The sequence below is a fragment of the Zingiber officinale genome, chromosome 8A (assembly GCF_018446385.1).
Source record: "Zingiber officinale cultivar Zhangliang chromosome 8A, Zo_v1.1, whole genome shotgun sequence".
Lineage (NCBI taxonomy): Eukaryota > Viridiplantae > Streptophyta > Magnoliopsida > Zingiberales > Zingiberaceae > Zingiber > Zingiber officinale.
The window spans coordinates 58,551,705-58,573,314 of NC_056000.1; the positions used below are offsets into that span (position 1 = coordinate 58,551,705).

General features: G+C 34.7%; 2 protein-coding genes across 6 annotated transcripts; both read left to right on the forward strand.

Moving 5' to 3' along the window:
* Positions 1–4,388: 4,388 nt before the first annotated feature.
* LOC122011580 (soluble inorganic pyrophosphatase-like) lies at positions 4,389–7,947 on the forward strand. The gene is made up of 9 exons (XM_042567964.1): positions 4,389–4,524; positions 5,131–5,243; positions 5,343–5,371; positions 6,561–6,626; positions 6,767–6,874; positions 7,049–7,114; positions 7,207–7,327; positions 7,409–7,490; positions 7,700–7,947. The coding sequence occupies exons 2-9, from the start codon at positions 5,135–5,137 to the stop codon at positions 7,740–7,742; spliced, it is 624 nt and encodes a 207-aa protein (XP_042423898.1). The 5' UTR covers positions 4,389–4,524; positions 5,131–5,134; the 3' UTR covers positions 7,743–7,947.
* A 3,088-nt stretch (positions 7,948–11,035) lies between these two features.
* Positions 11,036–20,544, forward strand: LOC122009178. Of its 5 annotated transcripts, none has more exons than XR_006119486.1 (8): positions 11,036–11,391; positions 12,356–12,385; positions 12,873–12,971; positions 16,424–16,583; positions 18,858–19,151; positions 19,233–19,287; positions 20,163–20,195; positions 20,370–20,539. XR_006119486.1 is itself a non-coding variant. In XM_042565229.1 (8 exons), the coding sequence occupies exons 1-8, from the start codon at positions 11,194–11,196 to the stop codon at positions 20,373–20,375; spliced, it is 879 nt and encodes a 292-aa protein (XP_042421163.1). In that variant the 5' UTR covers positions 11,036–11,193; the 3' UTR covers positions 20,376–20,536. The 5 variants fall into 5 exon arrangements, 4 of the variants coding, with proteins under 4 accessions (XP_042421163.1, XP_042421162.1, XP_042421161.1 ...); XM_042565229.1 differs by having other exon boundaries at positions 18,858–19,155; positions 20,370–20,536; XM_042565228.1 differs by having other exon boundaries at positions 18,858–19,155; positions 19,875–20,544.
* The last annotated feature ends 1,066 nt before the right edge of the window (positions 20,545–21,610 follow it).

Here is a 21,610-nt window from a genome sequence, read left to right on the forward strand (position 1 = left end):
CCGACTCAATAGTTGGCAGTCGGCGATGCAACCCACTCGCGCTACACTCTCAACTTCTCACTCGAGCTTGAGGAACACTCGGGCCATTCAGACCTCGCAACACTGGGGAGTAGAGCATTGGGTGTGCCTCTCGAGAGCACACACGTACCACTCGAGAGTACTTGATCTACATTGATCAGAAACTCCAACTTGGGCTCAAACAAGTTCACTTAGTAATCCGATAAACGACTATAGCACTTGACAACTCGGAAAACCCAACAACTCAGCTTAGCAGTTTGAAACTTAAGTCATCTTAATTGAGATAAGTCTAAATTTGAATTCTTATAATTTTTAATTCAGTATATTCCCGGTGTCTCCGGCAATGGGTCGAACAGGCTTAGCACGTCCATGATTCACTAGGTATGAATGCCAAGGAACTGATAAGCTTGGATAGAGATGATTTTTTTTTTTTTTTCAAAAATACAAATATATATACAAGTCCTCGGATATTTATTAGATCATTATATATATTTATCTTTTATTAAAAAAAAACTATGTTTCCATTTTATTTGTTTACTTTTCTTTACTCCAATTACAAACTTATATTTCCTCATATTCTTGGTCATATGATTTTTTTTTTTGTCGACATCTCTAACAGATGTATGGCATGATATGATAGTGCTACTGCTATGGCGTGCTAGTGTCTTTTTTGCCAGTGAATATCTATTAATTGAATCAAAGTTTTTTAGTATAAATATTTTCAAATCAACTCTACACACCAATAATAGATCTACCATGACTAAATTCATATATTAATTTTGGTTAAAGGCTTAAAGGTGTTATGCAAATTATAGATTTTAAAAAATAAATAAATAAATAATTATAAATAAAATAAATAAATTTTTAAAAATAACAAAGAGATAAATGATATAGAGTATTTTATAAAATTTTAAAAATACTAAATAAATTAAAATATATTAACGATATAATTTTAAAATTCAAATTTTATTTATTTTGAAAGAATACATATCAAGACAAAACAAATTTTATAAGTTTTAAAAAAAAAAAAATTTAAAAAAAAAGTGAAATGTAAAATAGGATAATTTTAACAAGTTATTTTAACGTGGTTCAAACCCTCTCTCTAATACTACTCTACGACCTAACACTTCGTTAGAAAAGTCACTCGTATAAAATTCCGTTGTCAAGAAGGAACAATTGAATTGAATAAGCACAAGGGAAAGAAGAAACAAACAAACACAAAGAATAAAAAGCAATCACCAGTCATGATATTAGTGGTTCGAACCCAAATACAACCTTTTGTCACTGATGCCTATATCTATCCTAAAGTGGAATACTTATCCCCCATAAAAACTCACATCCAAAGAGTACACACCTCTAAGACTTCCTTTGTCTACTAGGAGTTGTGTAGAACTTTTTGTGTGTTAGGTATTCACTAAATTTTATTGACCTTTTGTCACTAAATTTTATTGACCTTTTGTCACTAACTTTTATTGGACTTAAGTATTTGATTAATTTATAGCAATTGACCAAAGAGTGTAGGTAAACTTATAGAATTTTTAAAAGACACACCTAATTTTTATTTTTTCAAAAGCCACGTTGAAGCTAATTTTAGGATCTATAGTACCGAAATAGTACTCTTATTTAAAATGCAATATTAAAATGATTTCAAATATCACGGTGATATGTTAAAATGAAAATTTTATAATTTAAATGTTTTTTTTGAACAATTGCGGATTAATTTATATCTACTTGGTTTTTTTCAACCCATGGCCCGTAGTAATTTGTTAAATATTATATGCACATTTGATACACTTCATCTACGATTCCGAACAAAATATTACTATAACTTAATCTCTTTTCAAATACATCGAAATTGATTGGTCAAACTCAGCCACTTATAATATAATTGCATCAAAAACTTCTTTAGGAATTTTGTTTATTTTGCATTTTAAAATGTATCTTCTTTTTTTTCCCTAAAAAAACATTCTTTTGAAAAATTTAAAATCATGCTAATAATTAGGAGTGAAATAATAACAGTTTGTAAACTCAAGATCATTTTAGGAAAATGTTTTTTTTTAAAAATATATTTTAAACCTTTTTTGGATAAAAATCATGCTGGCGCCCTTATTTATAAATCATCAAAAGGATATTTTTTTTTTTAAAAAAAAATCAAATGGCATCTAGCATATTTCTCATATTAAAAATATTCTTATTTTAAGATTGATAACGGCTAAAACGTGGTAAAGTAAATTATTTTTAAAAAAATCGACTTAGTTAAAAATATATATATATATAATACTTTTAATAAAAGAAAATATTTATCAAATTAATTAAAAAAATTTTAACTTATCAAATAAAATTAGTTAATGCAATTGCAACCATTAATTGGCTGCTACAATTTTATAATAGACATTTAACAGTTGTGAGAATAATATTATCGTGTTTTTATTTTTAAAAATATTTGATTAAATTTAGAAAATTTTAATTAAATGTGAAACTGTCAAATAAGCGGCCTCCTATAACTGGTCCTATAGATATGGAGGAAGATAAATATAGGTGTATAGCGCTAGTCCTATAGATATGGAGAAAGGTAAATATAGGTACATAGTTAAAAATGCATGATCAAGATACTAACCTAGGTAATGATATCCCGAGGATCAAACTCTAGATCTCTCGACCATGAAACAATGCGCCCCCAGCTGTGCTATACCCTGAGAATTAGAAAATTTTAATTAAGTTGGTAGATGATGCGACAAATAAGATAAGTCGGGTTAAAGTTAAAGAGGTCGGTTGACATGTCAGTTAAAGTCAAGGAGTGTCAGCATTGGGGGATAGATCCTCTGCTCCATAAAGAAATGGATCAGGGGATGGACCACTTGTAATTGTGGTCAGATCATGGCCGCGATCTAACCGTAATTGGTTGTGATCCCTCCTTGAGTTTACCGTCCTGTCTAAATTATAGTTTGGGTTGGGGTGGATGGCTGGAGGGCACCGGTAGTGGGTAAGTGGCCAGGAAGTTTGGCGTCGAGTGGGGGGCAGCTTCAGGGTGGCCTCCGGCCACCACCCCGACCCAAGCTGTAACCTAGGGGTAGTGAACTAAGGGAAATATCACAACCATTTGCGACCACAATCAAACCGCAATCATAAGTAGTCCATCCTTTGGTCCACTTTTTTGTGGACAGGAGATCTAGGCTTGCATTAGGAGCAGTGCAAATTGTCTTAATCGAGTGGTCATTCGATCGAACCCTTCTTCCAACCAGACCCTTTAGTCGATCGAACCATGGTTAGAGTTTTGAACCGAGTCAATACTCTCCGGAGCAAAGTCCTCTTCATCACTGAGGTAATTACCATGATAAATTATTCCGATCGAGTTATCTAGCCGAATAGACCTATGGTCCGATCAGACAAACTGAACACTTAGTTTAATCGAACTCAGTAGCCAAACTGAAAGCCCGAGCGGATGAGAAATCCCCAACATCCCCTAAATTCGACCTTGTGGCTTTTGCAAGCAATAGTCGATCAGGCTTTATGAAGGACTTAGTCAATTTGCCATTTAAGCATATTATGGATCCCTCAACCCAATGACCTCATATTCATTTATGGTATTTTGTACTACGGAGGACATAGGATATTCTGTATGCAAACTGTACACCAAAAGCTTCCCAGCCTGTCAAACGTAAGGATTCTGCATCCATTTTAGGAAATGTATCAGAGCATCTTTATGATTTGTTCTTTTTTGAAAGTGCTTTGAGATTCGTGTATAAACAAACAGTAACACTATAAAAGGAGGTTTTCATCTACCGACACAGCTATGCGATGATATATAACTTTACATACTCATAACCATTGTTCATTTATTATTCATCGCTTTCAATCGCATTACTGATTTAAGCATCGGAGGACTTACATCAAGATCCCTTCCTTGTCCCCGTTGCTAACGCTTCTTTAGACACGTACGACCGTTCAGTCACTTTTTCTAGCTTGGATTCTTCGCAAAGTTAATACTAAGGTTACCTACCTAGTATGCCTTCTCCTGTAAAATTGTTTACAATTACAGATAGGATAGTGGAGTTTTTTTTTTGATAAAAAATATTTTATATATAATATTTTTATATCAACTTAAATCGATTTGAATCAAGCTAAATTGATTTATTAATACGTTGTACAATACTTCGAAAAAATATTTTTAATGTTAAAAATATAATGACATGTCCTTTTATTTATTTTTTAAATAAACAATACCTTTTTAATAATTCTATTAATTTGGAATGCGAGATGGAACTAGGAAGTTTAATCACCACCGGTGAGAATACCTCCGTTAGATCTTCGAGAAGCCACACGAGGACGCGCGGCTTTCCGCCCTCGCTCGTCGTTCCAAAGTGGTGGAGGAGAAGCAGGGATCCGGCCTATAAATACGCCCCTGGATTCTCGTCTTCTCCTGGCCTCCGCCTCTGACGATACAGCGACGACCTCTCTCTCCGAACCCCGATCCCGCTCCCTCCGCGCTCCCTTCCCTTCGTCGAGGTAAGGCATATGCTTAGTTGCATTTTCCATGTCTCCGTTTGCGAGCGTGATCTCCGCGTATAACTTGATATCCCCAATTTTGATCAATGTTAGTATCGGCAGATGTGACAAAGGTGATAATGTGCAATGATGTTTTGACTTAGGCCGATCCTTCTTTTTCCCGATGTTGATTTGAATCAGTTTCTCAAATTGAAATTATTGAACTACTCGTTATATCAGTCTCCTGTAGTAATGCTGGTGAATTTGATGAAGGATTCGTCTTCATGAGGTCTTTTTAAGCATCTAAAAGAGTAGAATGTTTTTTAATGTGAGTAAACTTCGATTGACACAAGGTATTGAGAGTTTTAAAGCCGTTCCTAATTGCAAGGAAAATAAAGTAGCACTATGATTATGAAACCTTAGAAATGGAATACTAGCATCGTTTTTCTACTTGCTAATTGGCTATATTTGTCTAGTATTTTTATTTTTGGATTTTATACAAGTTCAATCGTTGGACAACTTCCATAATAGGGGAACAAAATGTCATCTTATTGGATTTGCAGCTTTCTTTGCTATCAGCTGCCATGCTGCTAAAGTTCCAAATTTTTTTACTTGCTATGTTTGTAGAAATATGAGTGGACAAGAGGGAAAAGTTGCAACTCCAAAGCTGAATGAAAGGATATTGTCATCATTGTCCAAGAGAACAGTGGCTGCCCATCCTTGGCATGATCTTGAAATAGGTTGTGACCTAAAACAAAAAAGAGTGCTACCACTACAATTTACATCTAATTTGATTCGTATCAGTATCTCTTGCTGAACATTAATTAATTTGTCTCTAGGTAAAGAGGCCCCTGCTGTGTTCAATGTGGTAAGCATTCTTTATTCCTTTGAACTGATATCATGTACAAAATCAAGTAGCAGAAATGAATTATGTATTTTATGCAAGAAAGGCAAACTAATGTGAAGTATATTATGTTCATTTTATAAGAGCTTTGAGTTTTTTTCACTTGAACTTGGCTGCCAAGGTGAGTGCTCAATCAACAAACAGGAATTTCTGATGACATTCTGTTCCATTTTGAGCACAAAACTCACCCTTGATTAAATTAAAATGTTGAATGCACATCCATGGTAACGTAGGTATTTGACTTTGATTCACTAGATTCAGGCAAATTAATCTCTTCTTTAAACCCTTCTTATCCTCCAACCTTTAACAGCTTGCGACAATTCTATTACAAAAACCTAAAATATTTGATTTCCATCTACTTCTTTGCCTTTGCAAATATTTGTAACCCATCTCATTTTTCAGAATATGTATCAATTATTATATGTAGGTCATATCACTAATGGGATTAGATTGTACATTTTTTTGTGTTAAAAGATAAATAGTCTACTGACAGTTCATCAATAACTCCATGTACAATGATAATGATTCATAACCTGTTTATGCTACTCAAGGATTAAATTAGCAGCATTGGTTTAGGCAAGTGAAAAAATGAGTTAAACAACTTTGTTTCATGTAGGTTAATGTTTAGATGAAAAGAATTCCTCTTAACTATGTTTTTGTTTTTGACATTTTATTCTTAGCTGTATATTAGAGGAATGATTTCCCAGGTGTAAATGCCAAAAGTTCAACAATTTGGTAGATATATGGCATTCTCATTTTCTCAGAGAGTAAATAACTTTTTCGGCGGAGTTAGAGTTTATTTTCTAGTATGCTCATTTAAAAGAACCAAAGGTGTGGTTAATCTAATTGTCCAAGATAAGTTAGTATTGTGTGTACTGACACACTGGTTCCACTCACTGCCTCCAGTTCTGTTTTGTCAGGCTGCTTTTTCATTTCTTACCTCCGGTGCATTATGAAAAATGACGGCCTCAGGCAATAAGAGTACATTGTCCACTTAGTTAAACTTTTAAATAAGTTTCCTTGTATGCAATAGGCCATAGACAATGAAATACAGCGTAAGGCTTGTATTGTTAGCTGATGTTGATATTTCTTGTATCATTTTAATTATATGTCTATTAATCTGATGGTATTGAGTGATTTCACTTGTTATTAGGTTGTGGAGATATCAAAAGGAAGCAAAGTCAAATATGAACTTGACAAAAAAACAGGGCTGATCAAGGTTTGTTTATATTCTTCTAAAGTTTGTCAATATAAACAGTAGACAGTCAACAGAGATATTAAATACGTCATTACATATTCTTGTGTTAACTGTTCTGTTGATTTATCTTGCATTTGATGTATTTCCATTGCCACTGCCAGGTCGATCGGGTCTTGTACTCATCAGTGGTGTACCCTCATAACTATGGTTTCATTCCTCGTACACTTTGCGAAGACAATGACCCAATGGATGTTTTGGTCCTCATGCAGGTTGAACAGTCCATGTCTTTTTGTGTGATTTATTATTGTATTTTTGTTGCATTAGTTTGTTATTACTATCTCCACAAAGAGTGTTTATTTATCTTCGTTGGTGCTTAGCGGATTATTAATGTTTCATTTATGAGAATGGAGTTTGTTTAATGGATAGTACTCTTATTTGATTAGGAACCAGTTATTCCTGGGTGTTTTTTACGAGCCAAGGCCATTGGTCTTATGCCTATGATTGATCAGGTAAGAAATTGGATAGAAATAAAGTAAGCAGTGCTTTACTACTTGATGCTTTTTTACTACTTCAATTGTTGACCGGTTTGACTCAAATTCAGGGGGAGCAAGATGATAAGATCATTGCAGTTTGTGCTGACGATCCTGAGTTCCGTCACATCAACGACCTTAGCGAGTTATCTCCCCATCGTCTTGCAGAGATAAAGAGCTTCTTTGAAGACTGTATCCTTTCAGGCCCATCTTTTAATATTTGCACTAAGCCTCTAGCACAGGTGTGATGAAGTCCTTGACAAGCTCTTACAGATAAGAAAAATGAGAAGAAAATGGTCGCAGTAGATAAATTCTTGCCTGCAAGCAGTGCTCAGAAAGCCATCCGAACCTCAATGTAAGCTTACTCAAATATTACGCACCACCAAACAAAGAATCCAATACATTTATGAAGATACCATACCCCAAATAACTAAAGCCTTTAATTTCATGAAGTTCATCTAATCTATAAGTTATTTATTTGACTATAACTTTCTTAGATTTTTATGTTGATAGCTGTTCTTAAATGATTACGACTCATGGCTGGTTATGTCATTATAATTGTAGGGATCTCTATGTTGAATATCTACATCAAAGCTCGATGCAGTAGATTGGCTGCACAATTTTAATAGTTGCTATATAGAAATACCAAGGCAGAGGAACAAATGGTTCTTGATTAAGTTGGCAAGTATTGTGACATCTACTATGCCTATTTATCTAAATAAAGTTTGCAAATCCTTTTTTTTTCCTTGCTTTTGATTTAATTGAATGTATTGTCCTGAGAGACCTCCGGATTTCGAGCATATTTATTCTTTGTTTATTTAATGTTGTATCATGTTAGAAGGATAAGATACCCATCTCCATATTTATTTATAATCCCCTTCTTTTGTATGTGCAACTTTTATTGTTGGAAGGATAAGAAATTCTAAGGATCATTCCTTCACCATTATAAAAAAGATTCCACTCCACTCGCTCAATCTATCTATTCTCAAGTTATTATCGTGTACTTCTTCACGTTTTTTATTTTTAAAGTTCCAAGACTTTGAAAGTTTTCAGGGAGTTAAAATTTAAAATGTATGTATTTTGAGTAAAAGGTCATTGTATTTTGAAAAAAAAAAATTATTACTGATAAATATAAATACTTGGGCAAGACAATATTGTAAAAGAATTCAAGTTTTGTCTCGACTTTGAAACTATTACTCAAATGGGTAAATCTACTTGGAAAGCGTGTGTTGATAAAAATAAAATAAAATGATTGATGAAGTAAAACATGATTTCACTCATTTCTGTTTTTTGTCATCAGTCTCATAATGAAATAAAAATAAATGAATTATGGTATAAAATGATTTCTTAGGTGGGAGGATATTAAATTTTTGAAGGAGCGAACTCCGTAAGAATTGATCTTTCCAACTAAGGAGGTACAACCACCTAAGAATTTGAAAAGGTTTGTTGGGAATTCATAAAGGACATAATCCATTTTGTTAAAGCTTAGATCCTTTAATCCACAAAACGCGGATTAAAAGATGGACCATTCTCTATTATTAGTGAAGAATGATGACCCTATATGTAAAATAAATGAAGACATCACTCTCTATTAATAAAGAAGAATGAATCATCTTGTGATCCATATTTTATAGACCAAAAATCCACGCTCATTTTGTTATACCAAAGAACCCACTATATTGAGTCACCAACCTGCCACGCTCACCACTTAATTGGAGATAATTGGATCGAATAGATACAAATCCCAACAACAATTTTGAAATGATATATAAGATTATGATGACCACGTGTCCATCTTTGTAGGGTAGATAGAGTAGTTCTCTGAAATCATTTCAATAGGTAATGATGTGGCGGAACAACAAGTGCCACGTAGCAGGTCTAGGACTTGATGAATGTTAGTCCCGATCAATTCGATTCAAGACGGAGCTCGAATTAAATCGGCCTAACTCGAGACGAGCTCGAGTTAGAACCGGCTCTCTCGGGTTCAACCCAAGTCAACTCGGCACATGTCCAACCTAAGTCTAATCAGCCAACTAATGGCCGAGCTCAAGTTAAGTTAGCCTGAATTGTGTCTGAGTTAAATCCGACTAACCGAACTTAAGACTGGGCTCAATCCAAACCTCATCTAAATTTGACTTAAGTGTCAGAGCATCACGATAATCTTGACCTTCTTCTAATTGCTTTTCGCTCCTTTCAATCGTCGATGTGAAAATCTTTGCCACAGTCCTTGCAACGCTTTGTCTAGAGTTGACTCGACGATTGCCAACCCGATAACCGCCTAATCTAATAAGAGCTACTTGACAAAAACTAATCTTAGAAGAACCATTCAAATATACATCCGACTTCCTGAAAGAACTCTATCACGGATACATCGAGGAGCCAACCCATCCCCCATCTCATACCACATCAGACAGTAATAAAAAATGTTGCATGACCTAAGGACTTTGAACCTACAAGGATCTTGTTAGAGGATTTGCCCACTGTGATGGAATGACTCTATGACTTCCATACTTCATTGTATTATGACACTTATACCTTATGTATATTTTGACATTAAAGAATGACAATAATTATTCATTTGCTATATTTTGAATTTTATTATTATTATTATTATTTTTAAATGGTGTAGCGGTGGTAGGATGATTTCTCAAATATTTAAATATTGAATCCTAACTTCAGAATTAACGAATAAAGTTTCTTTAATATACCGTTGATCTTGGATGGATGACTACTGGTGCTTTCCAATTTAAATGGCTGATAATTTTTTTTTTATAGAACTAGATCTAAAATTAATAAACGTAAGCCGGACTTGATGGCAACTAAAAAAGAATTTTATTATTTCTTAGTTGTAGTATGAAATATAAAATATTTCATTATTATTTATTGTGCGTTTTGTATTTACGTATTGTGAGAGGATGCGATTTATGTTTATATATCAGAGTCGAGTGTTGATGAACGGGCAGTCGTCGATTATTAAAGGTAGAATATAATAAAAAATAATTATATATAAGCGTACAAGGTGAGGTGGTCATCCTAAAGGTGCTGTTATGTGATTATCAAGTATGAGGAATAAAACATAACTAATGTTATTTGGTTCAACTTAAGTAATATAAATTTTTTTTATCTATTTAAATATTTTAATAAATAGTCTAATTTAATATTTTACTATATTATCCTTAGTTACAAAATCAACTATTATTATTATTATTATTTTAATTCTATGTTTTTTATATTTTTACTTTTGAACATTTTTCTTTATTTAAAAAAAAAATAAAGTTTTTTTAAATTTTTTTTACTTTTTACTTTTTCTTTTAATTTTTTTTACTGTTTTTTATATTTTTTCTAATTTTTATATATTTTTAATTTTTTTCAAATTTTTTTTACATTTTTTTATTTTTTTACGGTTTTTCTATTTTTCTATTTTTTATTTTTTTCTCATTTATTATTATTATTTTTTTATTTTTTAATATTTTCCTTTTTTAAAGATTTTTTTATGTTTTTAAAAGTTTTTTATTTTATTTTTTAATATTTTTTTATTTTTTTTCTTACATTTTTTTTTATCATATTTTTTTCTTATTCCGAGTTACATGTCCATTTTACGTCGGACATAAAATATTACTTGAGAATTATTGAGTATCTAAATCAAACAAAATTTTGATTAATAATTATAAATGAATAATCGAGATTATCAAAAAAAAAAAAAAAAAATAATAATAATACCCTGAACCAAAAATCTCTCGAGATGATCTCAACTTCTCATACTCTTCCGAAAGGGGAGTGACGCCTTGCCAATAGTCAAGTAACCAGGGGTGGGATTTTTTTTTTAAAAAATAATAATTGATATTTTTCAATAAATTATCTTTTTTTTTTCATATATTTTTTTGTTCCCGATGAACCGGGGGTTCGATTCGTCAAGATATCTAAACTTACGCATGTCTTGAGATTTGGTGGGCGGCTCCGCTCTGCCTGTTTTTGTCGCTCCGACGAGATCGGCCTCCCGTGGCGATGCCGTGGGCATCGGGCGACGCCATCCCTTTCCGCAGATCAACGGAACCCCGATGTTTATAATTGCACTGGAGCCATCCCCTCCCGCCCTATTCTTATCATCCTCGTCGCCGGAGGAAACCATGCAATCGCTTCTACCCAATGGCATCTCAATCGCGCGGATCATCTGCTGTCGCTCGCCGCTCTGTTTCTCAGCCTTCCATTCCACTCCCGTCGCCGCTGCCAAACGGAAGTCTAAATGGGATTGTAAGGTCAGCCCCCCATCTTGCTCAATTTGAAGACGTTCCCCCCGCTGCTATGTGGATTCTAGGATTCCTGCATATTGTATGTTGGCTCTCTGTTTTGTTTCATTTTTCGTCCATCTAACTCGAGCAACGTTTTATTGTTCATGCCAATGAGATTATGTTGAGATGCAGGAACAGTTTCCTATGTTATTATCATATACTGAAATTAGGATTAATAGTCAGAGGTTGACATCGATAGACATACGAGTTGAGCAGCATTTTGAATGTTTTTCATTCTTACGGTAAAGATTGAAGCTCACTAGTTGCTTGAGACGTTTGCTAAGCAAATATCGTTGGTTTATAGACACTAGAAGATTTGTTTTTCGCCTAACTAGGATGTGGAAGACTTTATACCTTACGGGGCCTTTTGGATAAATTCAAGTGATATGGGTAGACTATTGAGAATTGAATTATGAGTGACCAAGCACAATAGAGTGATCTTTACCTTATGAAAATTGACGAGCTCAATTTTCCATCAGATAGACCTTTGTAGAAGCAAAATCTTTCGTGAAGTTCTGATATCTTAAGTGAAGCAATTCCCTTAACAAAGGCTGTCAAGATTGTGATCTTGACCTATTGATTTTTATGAATCAAAGGCATATATACTTAAAATATCTGAACCCCTACCACCCTAGAACCAATTACATAAGATCACCATTCCTCTGAGTCTCTCCTCATGGAAACTGAAGAAGCCTAGGCTAACCTGGCCTCGCTGCAAGATATCACTATGAATTCTTTAGAATAAATACCACGAGCTAGTGTTTTTGACTTCGTTAATGTGATTACAAATTAGCTGATGGAATTTTTTTTCCCTATGATTTGCTAGAGTCTTGTGGCAATCCTCTAGTACAAGTTGCCACTCTTCTTGAATATTCTTTTATTATTGTCTATGTCCTTGCAAGTGCTTATTCTGTAAACATGTATTTCACAGGCTGACAAATATGGGCCCAAGCCATCAAAGGTATGATCTAGACCTCCTATGTTTCTTGTAGTTCAATTTACAGAATTCTTTTATTTATCATGCAATTCATGTTCGTTAGTCATTACTGTGTGAATGGAGATGAAAAATAACCATTTTGAATGCTGTTCACTCACTGTATTCTGAGCTTTATTTGGATAAATAGTTTTACATTAAAGATGAAGGCATGAATCAAGTTGAGCCCACAAATTTTCTTGTACTGCATTTCTATTATCTAGAACCACAAAAGGGACTTTTATCATACCTATCTATCATCATGATTAGTAATGGTCACTGAAATATAAGAGTCCTGAATTTAAGTGTTTCTTCACTAATGCACTTGATAGACAAACCTTATTACTAAAAGTTCCTTCAAAAAAGGGAAAAATATTATAGCAGAGCTGCTTTTCCAACTTAGTCATTCAGAATTTCAAGCCTTATTCTCAACATATCATACGTCATGGCTTTTCTAACTCCATGCATTTACCAGTCATATATCAGATATGCTGTTCGCCAAAAGCGTGCTGAAATAAAGAAAGCTCTTAAAGTTTATCTCTTTTATGGAAAAACATCCAAGCTGAACTTTCAGGTGTGATATGTCTTTTGAACTGTGGGATTTTTTTCTGTTAATCTTTATTATTATCATTTATATTTTATTGAATTACAATCCATGTGTATATAGGTTCCAGAATAACTTCTAATCTAAAAGTAAGGAAACTAGACTGATAAATATAAGACTAGGTAATGTGTGCCTATTCTTTCCACTACTCAAATTGGGGTATAGGTGTCTATCATGCTCTGCTAGTTACACAGAGAGATAATTGAGCAATAGAGAGGTCTGATAAAGGTGTTGATGATTTTTTATTTGAAAGAAGTTTGTGACGTTTTAATTTTCATAGACGTGATTGCATCATGTATGAAGTAACAATGCACCGCAATGTGCTTTCTATGTTCACGGGATACTGGATTTTTGTAAGATAGATAATTGTTCATAATGCATATCGATTGGTTTCTTAACTTAAGAAAATTGTGGTCTTTAAGGAAGCATTTTGTCCACATTTCAAGTTGTACGGTTGTCATTGTCTTGTGCTTTGCTTTAATACTAGGTTGTGCTATCACATTTTGCTTTTCAACATTATAATGTTGTCCCCAACATAGTATGAAATCCCTAGGTGGATTTTCTTACTCGATCCAACATAATTAACATTTAAAAAGACATTAATATTTAGTTGTCTACTCTTCTGGTAAAATATTTCTTGCTTCAAATATCTTTTAATGTATTGAAGAATCCTTATAACTTTAAGACACTGCCTCTTAGTGATACTTCTTAGGCTGCTTCATTGATTGATCTGTGGCATCGATTGAAAAGGAGATTTTTTAGGTTGGTTAATATGACATAGATGAGTTTCCTACTAGTCTTTAAGAACAAGATAAGTCTTCAAAGTCATTCTATTCTAACCATAGATTAGGATTTGCATAATTGGAATCTCTACTATATTGCATCCAAGTTTACTGACGGCTTGCAAAATATTCATGCATACTTTCTTTGATAAAATGTTCTTTAAGAGCTATAAACAACTACAAAAGTAATGCAATCTTTTTCAATATTTAAAAAGAGATTTGTCTTCAAGAATTTTTTTGTTTGCCTATGATGCCCTACACATCTCTTCCTGTTTTAATAATATTATCAACATAATTTGTCAAAATTTGGATTGTAGTACTATGTTAAACAAAGGTTGAATGGTTTATTTTCCTTCACTTGAGGTCAACTTGAGTAACTCTTTGAGAGAATAGATTCGCACTTTAGTACTTTATTTAAGATAGTAAATTTAGTTTGCATATTTTACTCACTCTTTGAGCATCATAACCAAGAGATTACTTTGTATATCCTTCACTAAGAAGGACTACATAAAAAATGCATTAGGGCATCCATTTAAAATATCCCTCAACTTAGATTTATTGCTTGGGAAAATATTGAATTAAGAAGAGCAACATATGAGAATGTCTCAAAGTGGTCTACTCCCTAGGTATGCTTGGAACAAGTTTTACTTAATAGTAATTAATTTTATGATCATTAAGAAAATACTTAACTATGAATACACATTGATAAGATACACTTGATGTTATAGCAGAAGGATGGAAGAGCATGCATTTCCTCATGCATGTCATGTTTCCAAAATGAAGGAGCAATAGGCAAGTCAATATCTAATGGAGGATTTGATGTTTGCAAAATTGTTGGTGAAAGCTGAGAATTTGAAGATGCCTCTATATGATAATACATTAGTGGTGGAGTGATGAATCCATCTAATGGAGAGGTGAATTTGACTGGTTATGATAATGGTATTGTTTTAGTTGACAATAAAGAAGAGTCCAAGAAATATGGCGTAGTTTTAAGAAAAAGGTGACATTAGTAGCAATAAGACTAATACTAATAAGTTACTAGATTATAATTTTTTTTGCTCTTTCTGGTATGAGAGTGCCTAATAAAGATGCAAGTAATGCTAGGATTAAGTTTGTTATGTCCGGGTTAATATAAACAAGGGATAAGTAATTAAACATCATAAGGCCTGCAATATCAAGATTCCAATATATACATTCAAGAACACCATTTTGTTTTGATGTGTAGGTGTATGTGGTTGGTAGATGATGCCTTGTAAAACATAGAAAAAAGTAAATGTTTAATGCATATATTGAAGATTATTATTATTACATAAAATTTTGATATAGTTATCCCGCCAATCGATTGAAATTTGGATGTTGGTTTCAATTGGATAAGGTCTTCTTCAAATGGCTGACTAGTGGAATCACAATTGTCAATTGCTAGTCAACTAAGTCTGAACAAAAGCCAAACAAAAACATTTTGTTCGAAGCAAATTCAGCCTTAGTCAACTCAGTTCATTAGTTGATTGAAGTCAACTTCTAGTAGACTAAAACTTCAAATACAACCCTGAAACACACATTGTTTCTTGGTTGAGTCTTACACCTAAATAGGAATCTACCTAAATTCTAGTATAGACCACTTGACTCTCACAACTTGCTTAAGAGTTTCCATCCATAATTTGGCTTTGCAACAAACGCCATTTCCTACTAGGTTACTCGTCTCTCAAATGTATCAAGCTTACAACTTGCCATCCTTCATGCTTCACCTATGTAATTTACCTCCTTCTGAATGTCATAAACATTGCCAACTTGATACTCCTTGTCCGGTAGTCCCTTGGATGTCCTATTCCATCCTTCTTCGCTCCAGTGCACCTCGAGCTATCGATCCAACTAACCTTTGTTTGTGTTTTACGAAGTCTTGCACAACTCAATGCACACATCAGAAACACATAGGCTTAAATTGAAAACTTTGCTTAACATATCAAAACAACACAGTCAAAGCAGACCACTAGGGCACGATTGCAACAATGATGTGTGCTAGGGTTGCATAAAGGATTCGTGCAAATGTGTTTAACACGTACAGTGCAATAAAATATCAACAAATAATTGTGGGTGAACTTTGCTATAGGAACCAACTAGACCGAATAGAAATTTTACAACTTGAAATTCTTCATGTTTGTGCTTTAAAATTTTGGATAAAAATGGTCATGAGGGAGCAGAATAATCACACGTCCGGGGAAGGGGTTGGAAGTTGTTGCGAGAGGGTGTTAAATGAGGGGATCGGGACAATGGACCCAGTTGCGCTGAGGTAGAGAGGGAATTGGAGTGTGGTGGCTTGGGAAGGAAGAGGTTGTGAAGTGAGCTGGGCAGACAAGAGATAATCTTGTTGGGGGGAAAGGGCACAACTAAGTAGGCTCTGAATTACAATCTTTATATATAAATATATTTATGGACTCTAAAATAATTAACTAATCTAGAAATAAGAAAACTGCACTAAGCAAATACAAAACTAGGTTATTTGTGCTTATTCTTTTAAGAATTTTATATCTTGTTGCATTCTACTTGTTAAAACTTATGATCAATTTGACATTTTATTGCATTGTTAAGAATAATCAAACTTTTCATTGCTTAAGCTTGCTGATGTCTGGAAATTTCTGTTAGGATGAAAGCTTCCGTGATTTTATAGGTGGAGCTAGAGAAACTTTTAACACTGAAAACGGTGCTTATGATTTTGATGCCACTTCAACATCTGGAAGTGGAAGAAAAGTCAACTTTCACAGTTCGTCATGCAGTGGGAAATGCAAGCATGGAAGGAGCAAAGGTGAGTTCTTTCTCTTAACCTTTCAGGCTGGCGATGTCCTTTGGGGGTTTAATGATGTCAGCAGGCAGAGTTCAGTCATTTGGAACTCATGATTGTCTGTCTGTTATTCTCAAATATTGTTCTTAAGGACAGCACAAAGGTTAAGTTTAGGAAATTGCTAGTGCATGAGGGTCAATATGCCAAACCGTTTTTGTTTGCGGACTGAATGGTTGTCTGCATGTTATGATGTTCAAACCCTAACCACTTGTTATAAAGCTGCAACCTTCCTATTATGTTGAAGACAATACCATCTTACTGGATCACTTAATACGTATTTGATGATGTCGCTTGAGTCGATCTCTATCATGATGGCAAAAGGCGAATACGCTCGCTCCCAGCGCCCCCACCAACCCGTCCTAGGGCCAACACGGAGGAGGTAAATTACGAGCGGCTACTAGCCTTTGGAATAGTGACTAGCACATAAGGGAGACATTTATCTCGGCTTTGTCGAGATTCGAACCCCAGACCTCATGAGTCGATCTCTATCATGATGGAATGTGAGGAATTCATATAATTACTGATATTCAATTAACTGAATTTTGAAGTTCCAAAGAAATTAATTGAGCATTTAGTTTCTATATACTGTGTTTGCAGCAATCATGTTTCTGAATTCTGGTAGGTGATGCTTCAATAGTTTGAATTTATCTTCTTTGCTGTCATGTTGATCAGCACTTTTTTCATAGGATCTAGATAGATTCTTTGACTTATGAGATAATACAACAGTCATACAACCTTCCTCATGAGTTGATAGATTCCTGGTAGTGATCAAGAAGTCAATGAAATCAAGCTGCTGGATTCCATGTTCGTCATAAAGGACAGAATTTAATCAAAGCCTCAAACCAAAATCCTTCTCCTGGATCATTTGGTTCGGTAACAGTTTTCAATAACCAAGGGGAAAATGCAAACTATTAGTTTTACTTGTGGAAATTAGCACACTCCCCTTAGCTTCTTGCCACTAAACCTTTATTGCACTCTTGATCCAACATAATTGATGGAATACTTAGTGATGACTGCAAAGAAGCAAATGAAGGAAAAAGTCAATGATGCAATGGCATTCACGCTTTGGAAGGCACATTGTCATTCATGCTGCAGATAAGAGCAAATGGCGCAATTGCATTCATGCTAAGTGATAAAGTTGACATTAAGGGTGTCAGAATGATATAGTAGAGCACTTGCCATTCTGGTTGGCATTCTATTTTAGTTAATGCAGCCGATGCAAGCCCATTTCTCACTTACTAGTGCATACAATTGCTATAGCAAGGAAGATATATCTCTATCCCCGAAAGATCTACTGGGCCAGCCATAAGTTATTTTGTTGTGAAATATGTATGACCTAGCTAATTTAAAAGAGCTAAACTGCTTTTCCTTACTTGGTTGGCATAAGGGAATGAAAGAGTAAGGGCTTGAAAGGAAAGAGAAAAAACAAACTCAGAAAAGTAGCTAAAGGGATAAAAACTAGGGACAGGAATCAGAGGACAACCAACTCCATGCGAGGGAGATGAGAGTTGAAGATGAAAACAGACAACCAACATACCTTGTTTAACAGAAGTTGGCTAAAGGTAGCTGAGATGGAGGAAGGTGAGAATTAGTTGTCCAGAATCACCTTGGCTGTTAGGCTACTGTAGGAGGTCATCAAATGAGGTCCCTTCAAACATGGTGCCTACCCTTTCTTTTTAGTCCTCAGAATGAGCTCATCCAATAGCAGAGTTCCATGAGTCAGTCTTCAAGTAAATCTAGTTTGCCCATCCCATGGGCCTCGATCGTTAACTAACTTGACCGGCCACATGTCACTTTCCCATTCATTACAACCTTGATACACAGATTCACTATACACACTATTGATAAACCACCATTCCCACATGGCAACATCCTACTGGCAGCTGGAGAGGGTAATTTTACCCACATTACTGATGATTCTGTGAATGTTTTATCCATATGACCAATGGTTCTCATATTCGAAGGGTGGTTTTGGAAGTCCATTTGATCTTCTAGAATATTTTCACTAGCTTTAGATTTTGGAATGTCGAGCGTCAACTATCAATTGTATTGTTGCAACTAAGTTGTAGAAGAGCTGTTTTATGTTATTTTGTGAGTCTTTAATGTTCATAATCAAAACTTTGATGTGGTTAGCCTTGTTTCCTTAATTATTCTCACATATTGCAAATCATTTTGAATCATAAACAAACAAGTATCTTGTATCTTTGCTCTTGAAGCTGACTGGATATTCTTGAATAGGCAGACAGAAGGGTTTTTATGATGAACACTATCATGAACATTCTGAGACAATCTACGAAGCTGACTTTGGTCAATTCAGAGGTTTTAGCTGGTCACAGGAGGCATGGGAAAATTTTCATTTTAATAAATCAGGGAAGCAATTTGAATGGAAGGATGAATCCAAGCGGGAGAGAACTAGGAGTGCATGGAGTGGAAGTGATGATGACGATGAGTCAACTGATGTAGGCTTACACTTGCATAGGGTTACTCTTGGGTTACCACCAACTGGCCCATTGAAGTTAGTTGATGTCAAAAGCGCGTAAAATCTCTCAAACTTTTCTTGCAAGCTCCGGTTCCCTTTTTTCATTTTACTCAATCAGACTTTGTTGCATGCAGTTTTAGGGTTTCAGCTCTGAAGTGGCATCCTGACAAGCATCAAGGCCCTTCACAGGTCTGCACTTATGTTAAGTTTTTAAACTTCTATGGGTACACTTCTTTACCCTTAAGAAAATGGGATGAATCAATTGCTCCTGATTGTTTGTCTACACATGGTTGCTGGACCAAATTTGAACAATTGCAAAATTTTTTCATTCCTTCGATTTTTGGTGCAATCTACATCCACAGCCAACTCCAACTGTTTAGCCTCTTATACCTATTATTCGATACTATAAAATGCAAGATAAAACTTGAATAGTTGGTTAGAGATGAGAGCTAAAGTCGTGAGGGATGCTACAGAGTTCTGAAGATTAATGGAGTTGAGTGTGCATAATTATCAGGCAAATAAAATGAGAGTAGGGACTTGGTAATTCTTGTCTGTACTTCAGTAATTTATAATGATCCTGTCTCACATCCTTCAGTTTTGCCATGAAAAAAAAAATTATTTAAAAAGATAATTTAGAAAGTATTTTCACAATTTCGAAACTCCAGGGGGCATTTGGAAAGGAGGTCAACTTTGGAGAGTAAAATAAAATTTTCCGTGTGTTAGTGACCCTTGATTCTTCTGCCATTAACCATATCAACATCCTCATTGTGATGCAGGCTAAAGCAGCTGAGAAATTCAAGCTGTGTGTAGACGCATACAATTATCTGTGCAGCGTCCTCAAGGCCACTTGAGCTGGGACGACATTGGATTTATTTATGATTCGACTCAGATGGAGTTGGAGCATCATGATTAAACTTCATTTTTTTCGCCTTAAATAGTGATTCTTTTTCATAAGCTGTAACTTAAATTCGTGCCCAATGAATATCTATAACCCTTGTTTTCTGCCCAAGAATCACAACCTAACCTTCTCAAAGTTCTGAAATACTTTTTTTTTTTGATATTAGGTAGATGATCGAACCCCTTGTTTCGTCTATCAGGTAAGTCCCAAACACAACTTATGCATATTTAGAAGTTGGCTTTTAGAATATTTGTCTCTATTGAGATTCGAATATTAGTTCTCTAAGTTGTTCCTCCGAGTGTTTTACCACTGATCCACATTCTTGGGGGCTTTAGAATGCTTCATTGTCTTACTGTTTCAGCACAAATTTCAGGTATGATGATCCTGTTGTGAGCTTGTCCATTGTTTGCTGCAATGTCGTAGTATGTGGCCTTGTTAGTATACCTCGATTGATCAAAGAAAATGAATGCTTGGAGATGTCTTGGATGTCCTAAGTGATGTGTTTTTGCTTGGTAATTATAGAACAAAATTGATTGCATCAGTCAACTGATTCAATATTAATATAAGAACCCTATCCATAGTGGTAGTTGTTCATATGTTCATCCAATCAACTTAAATCTACTAATAGTTACTTGTTTGATCCCCCAATCAGCTCAATTGCTTTCCAATTGACTCCTCTCGATTAATGTTTAACGATGATAATGGATTAGTGACTGGTTCCCTTGGATCCAATAGTTAACTCACCTGAATAACCTTTGACTCTTTCATCACTAACATGGTGTCAATTAAGTCCAGTTGCTTTCGGTTAACTTAAATTCTTCGCTACAAGCTTATCTTGTAGATATATAAAGTTAGATGATCATTCTCGATTGAAGTTAAGCATATCAGTCTACTCAAGCTACTTCAGTCGATTATTTTTCCATATAGTCAACTTGAGCTAGAACAAAAGCCCTTTTTGTTCTCAGGCAACGAACCGTTTGATTATATTGTCAAACATTGCTAACTAGTCGACTGAATATGCATATCAATAAATTGATCATGTTTGGCCTCATGCAAATATGTCATCTTTGACCTAGAATGCATGTTCTCTAATTGAGTATGCACCTACGTATAAGACATATACCTAAAAACCAAAATACAATTCTTTCAAACGCTCATCACACGTCTTCAAGCTGATCTTATTCTATACCTCAAGATCTCCTTGGCAAGCCTCCAACCTTCGAGTCATGCTTGATCCGGATCACTTGAACCGACATCTTTTCTAATTAGATGAATTTGGATATTTGTTGAACTTGCTAGGAGATCTACCTTTAGGACTTCAAACCACTAGGAGTTTCAAATTCAGAACTTCTATCTGCTAGAAGACTTCGCTTCTGGAAGTTCTTACAAACATTCGGTCATACTTGACAAAACTTCACCTATCCTACTCTAGGACTTCCATTTGCTAGGACTCTAATTCGGAGATTTTTTACTTGATCCTCCTTTACTTGGGACTTCATTTGCTAGGAATTCCAACTATGAAGCTTCTATTTACTAGGAGGTTCTACCTCCTAGACTTCATGCTTGACTGGAAGTCCCCGTCCTATTTGTACTTCACCACAAACTCACTCTTCG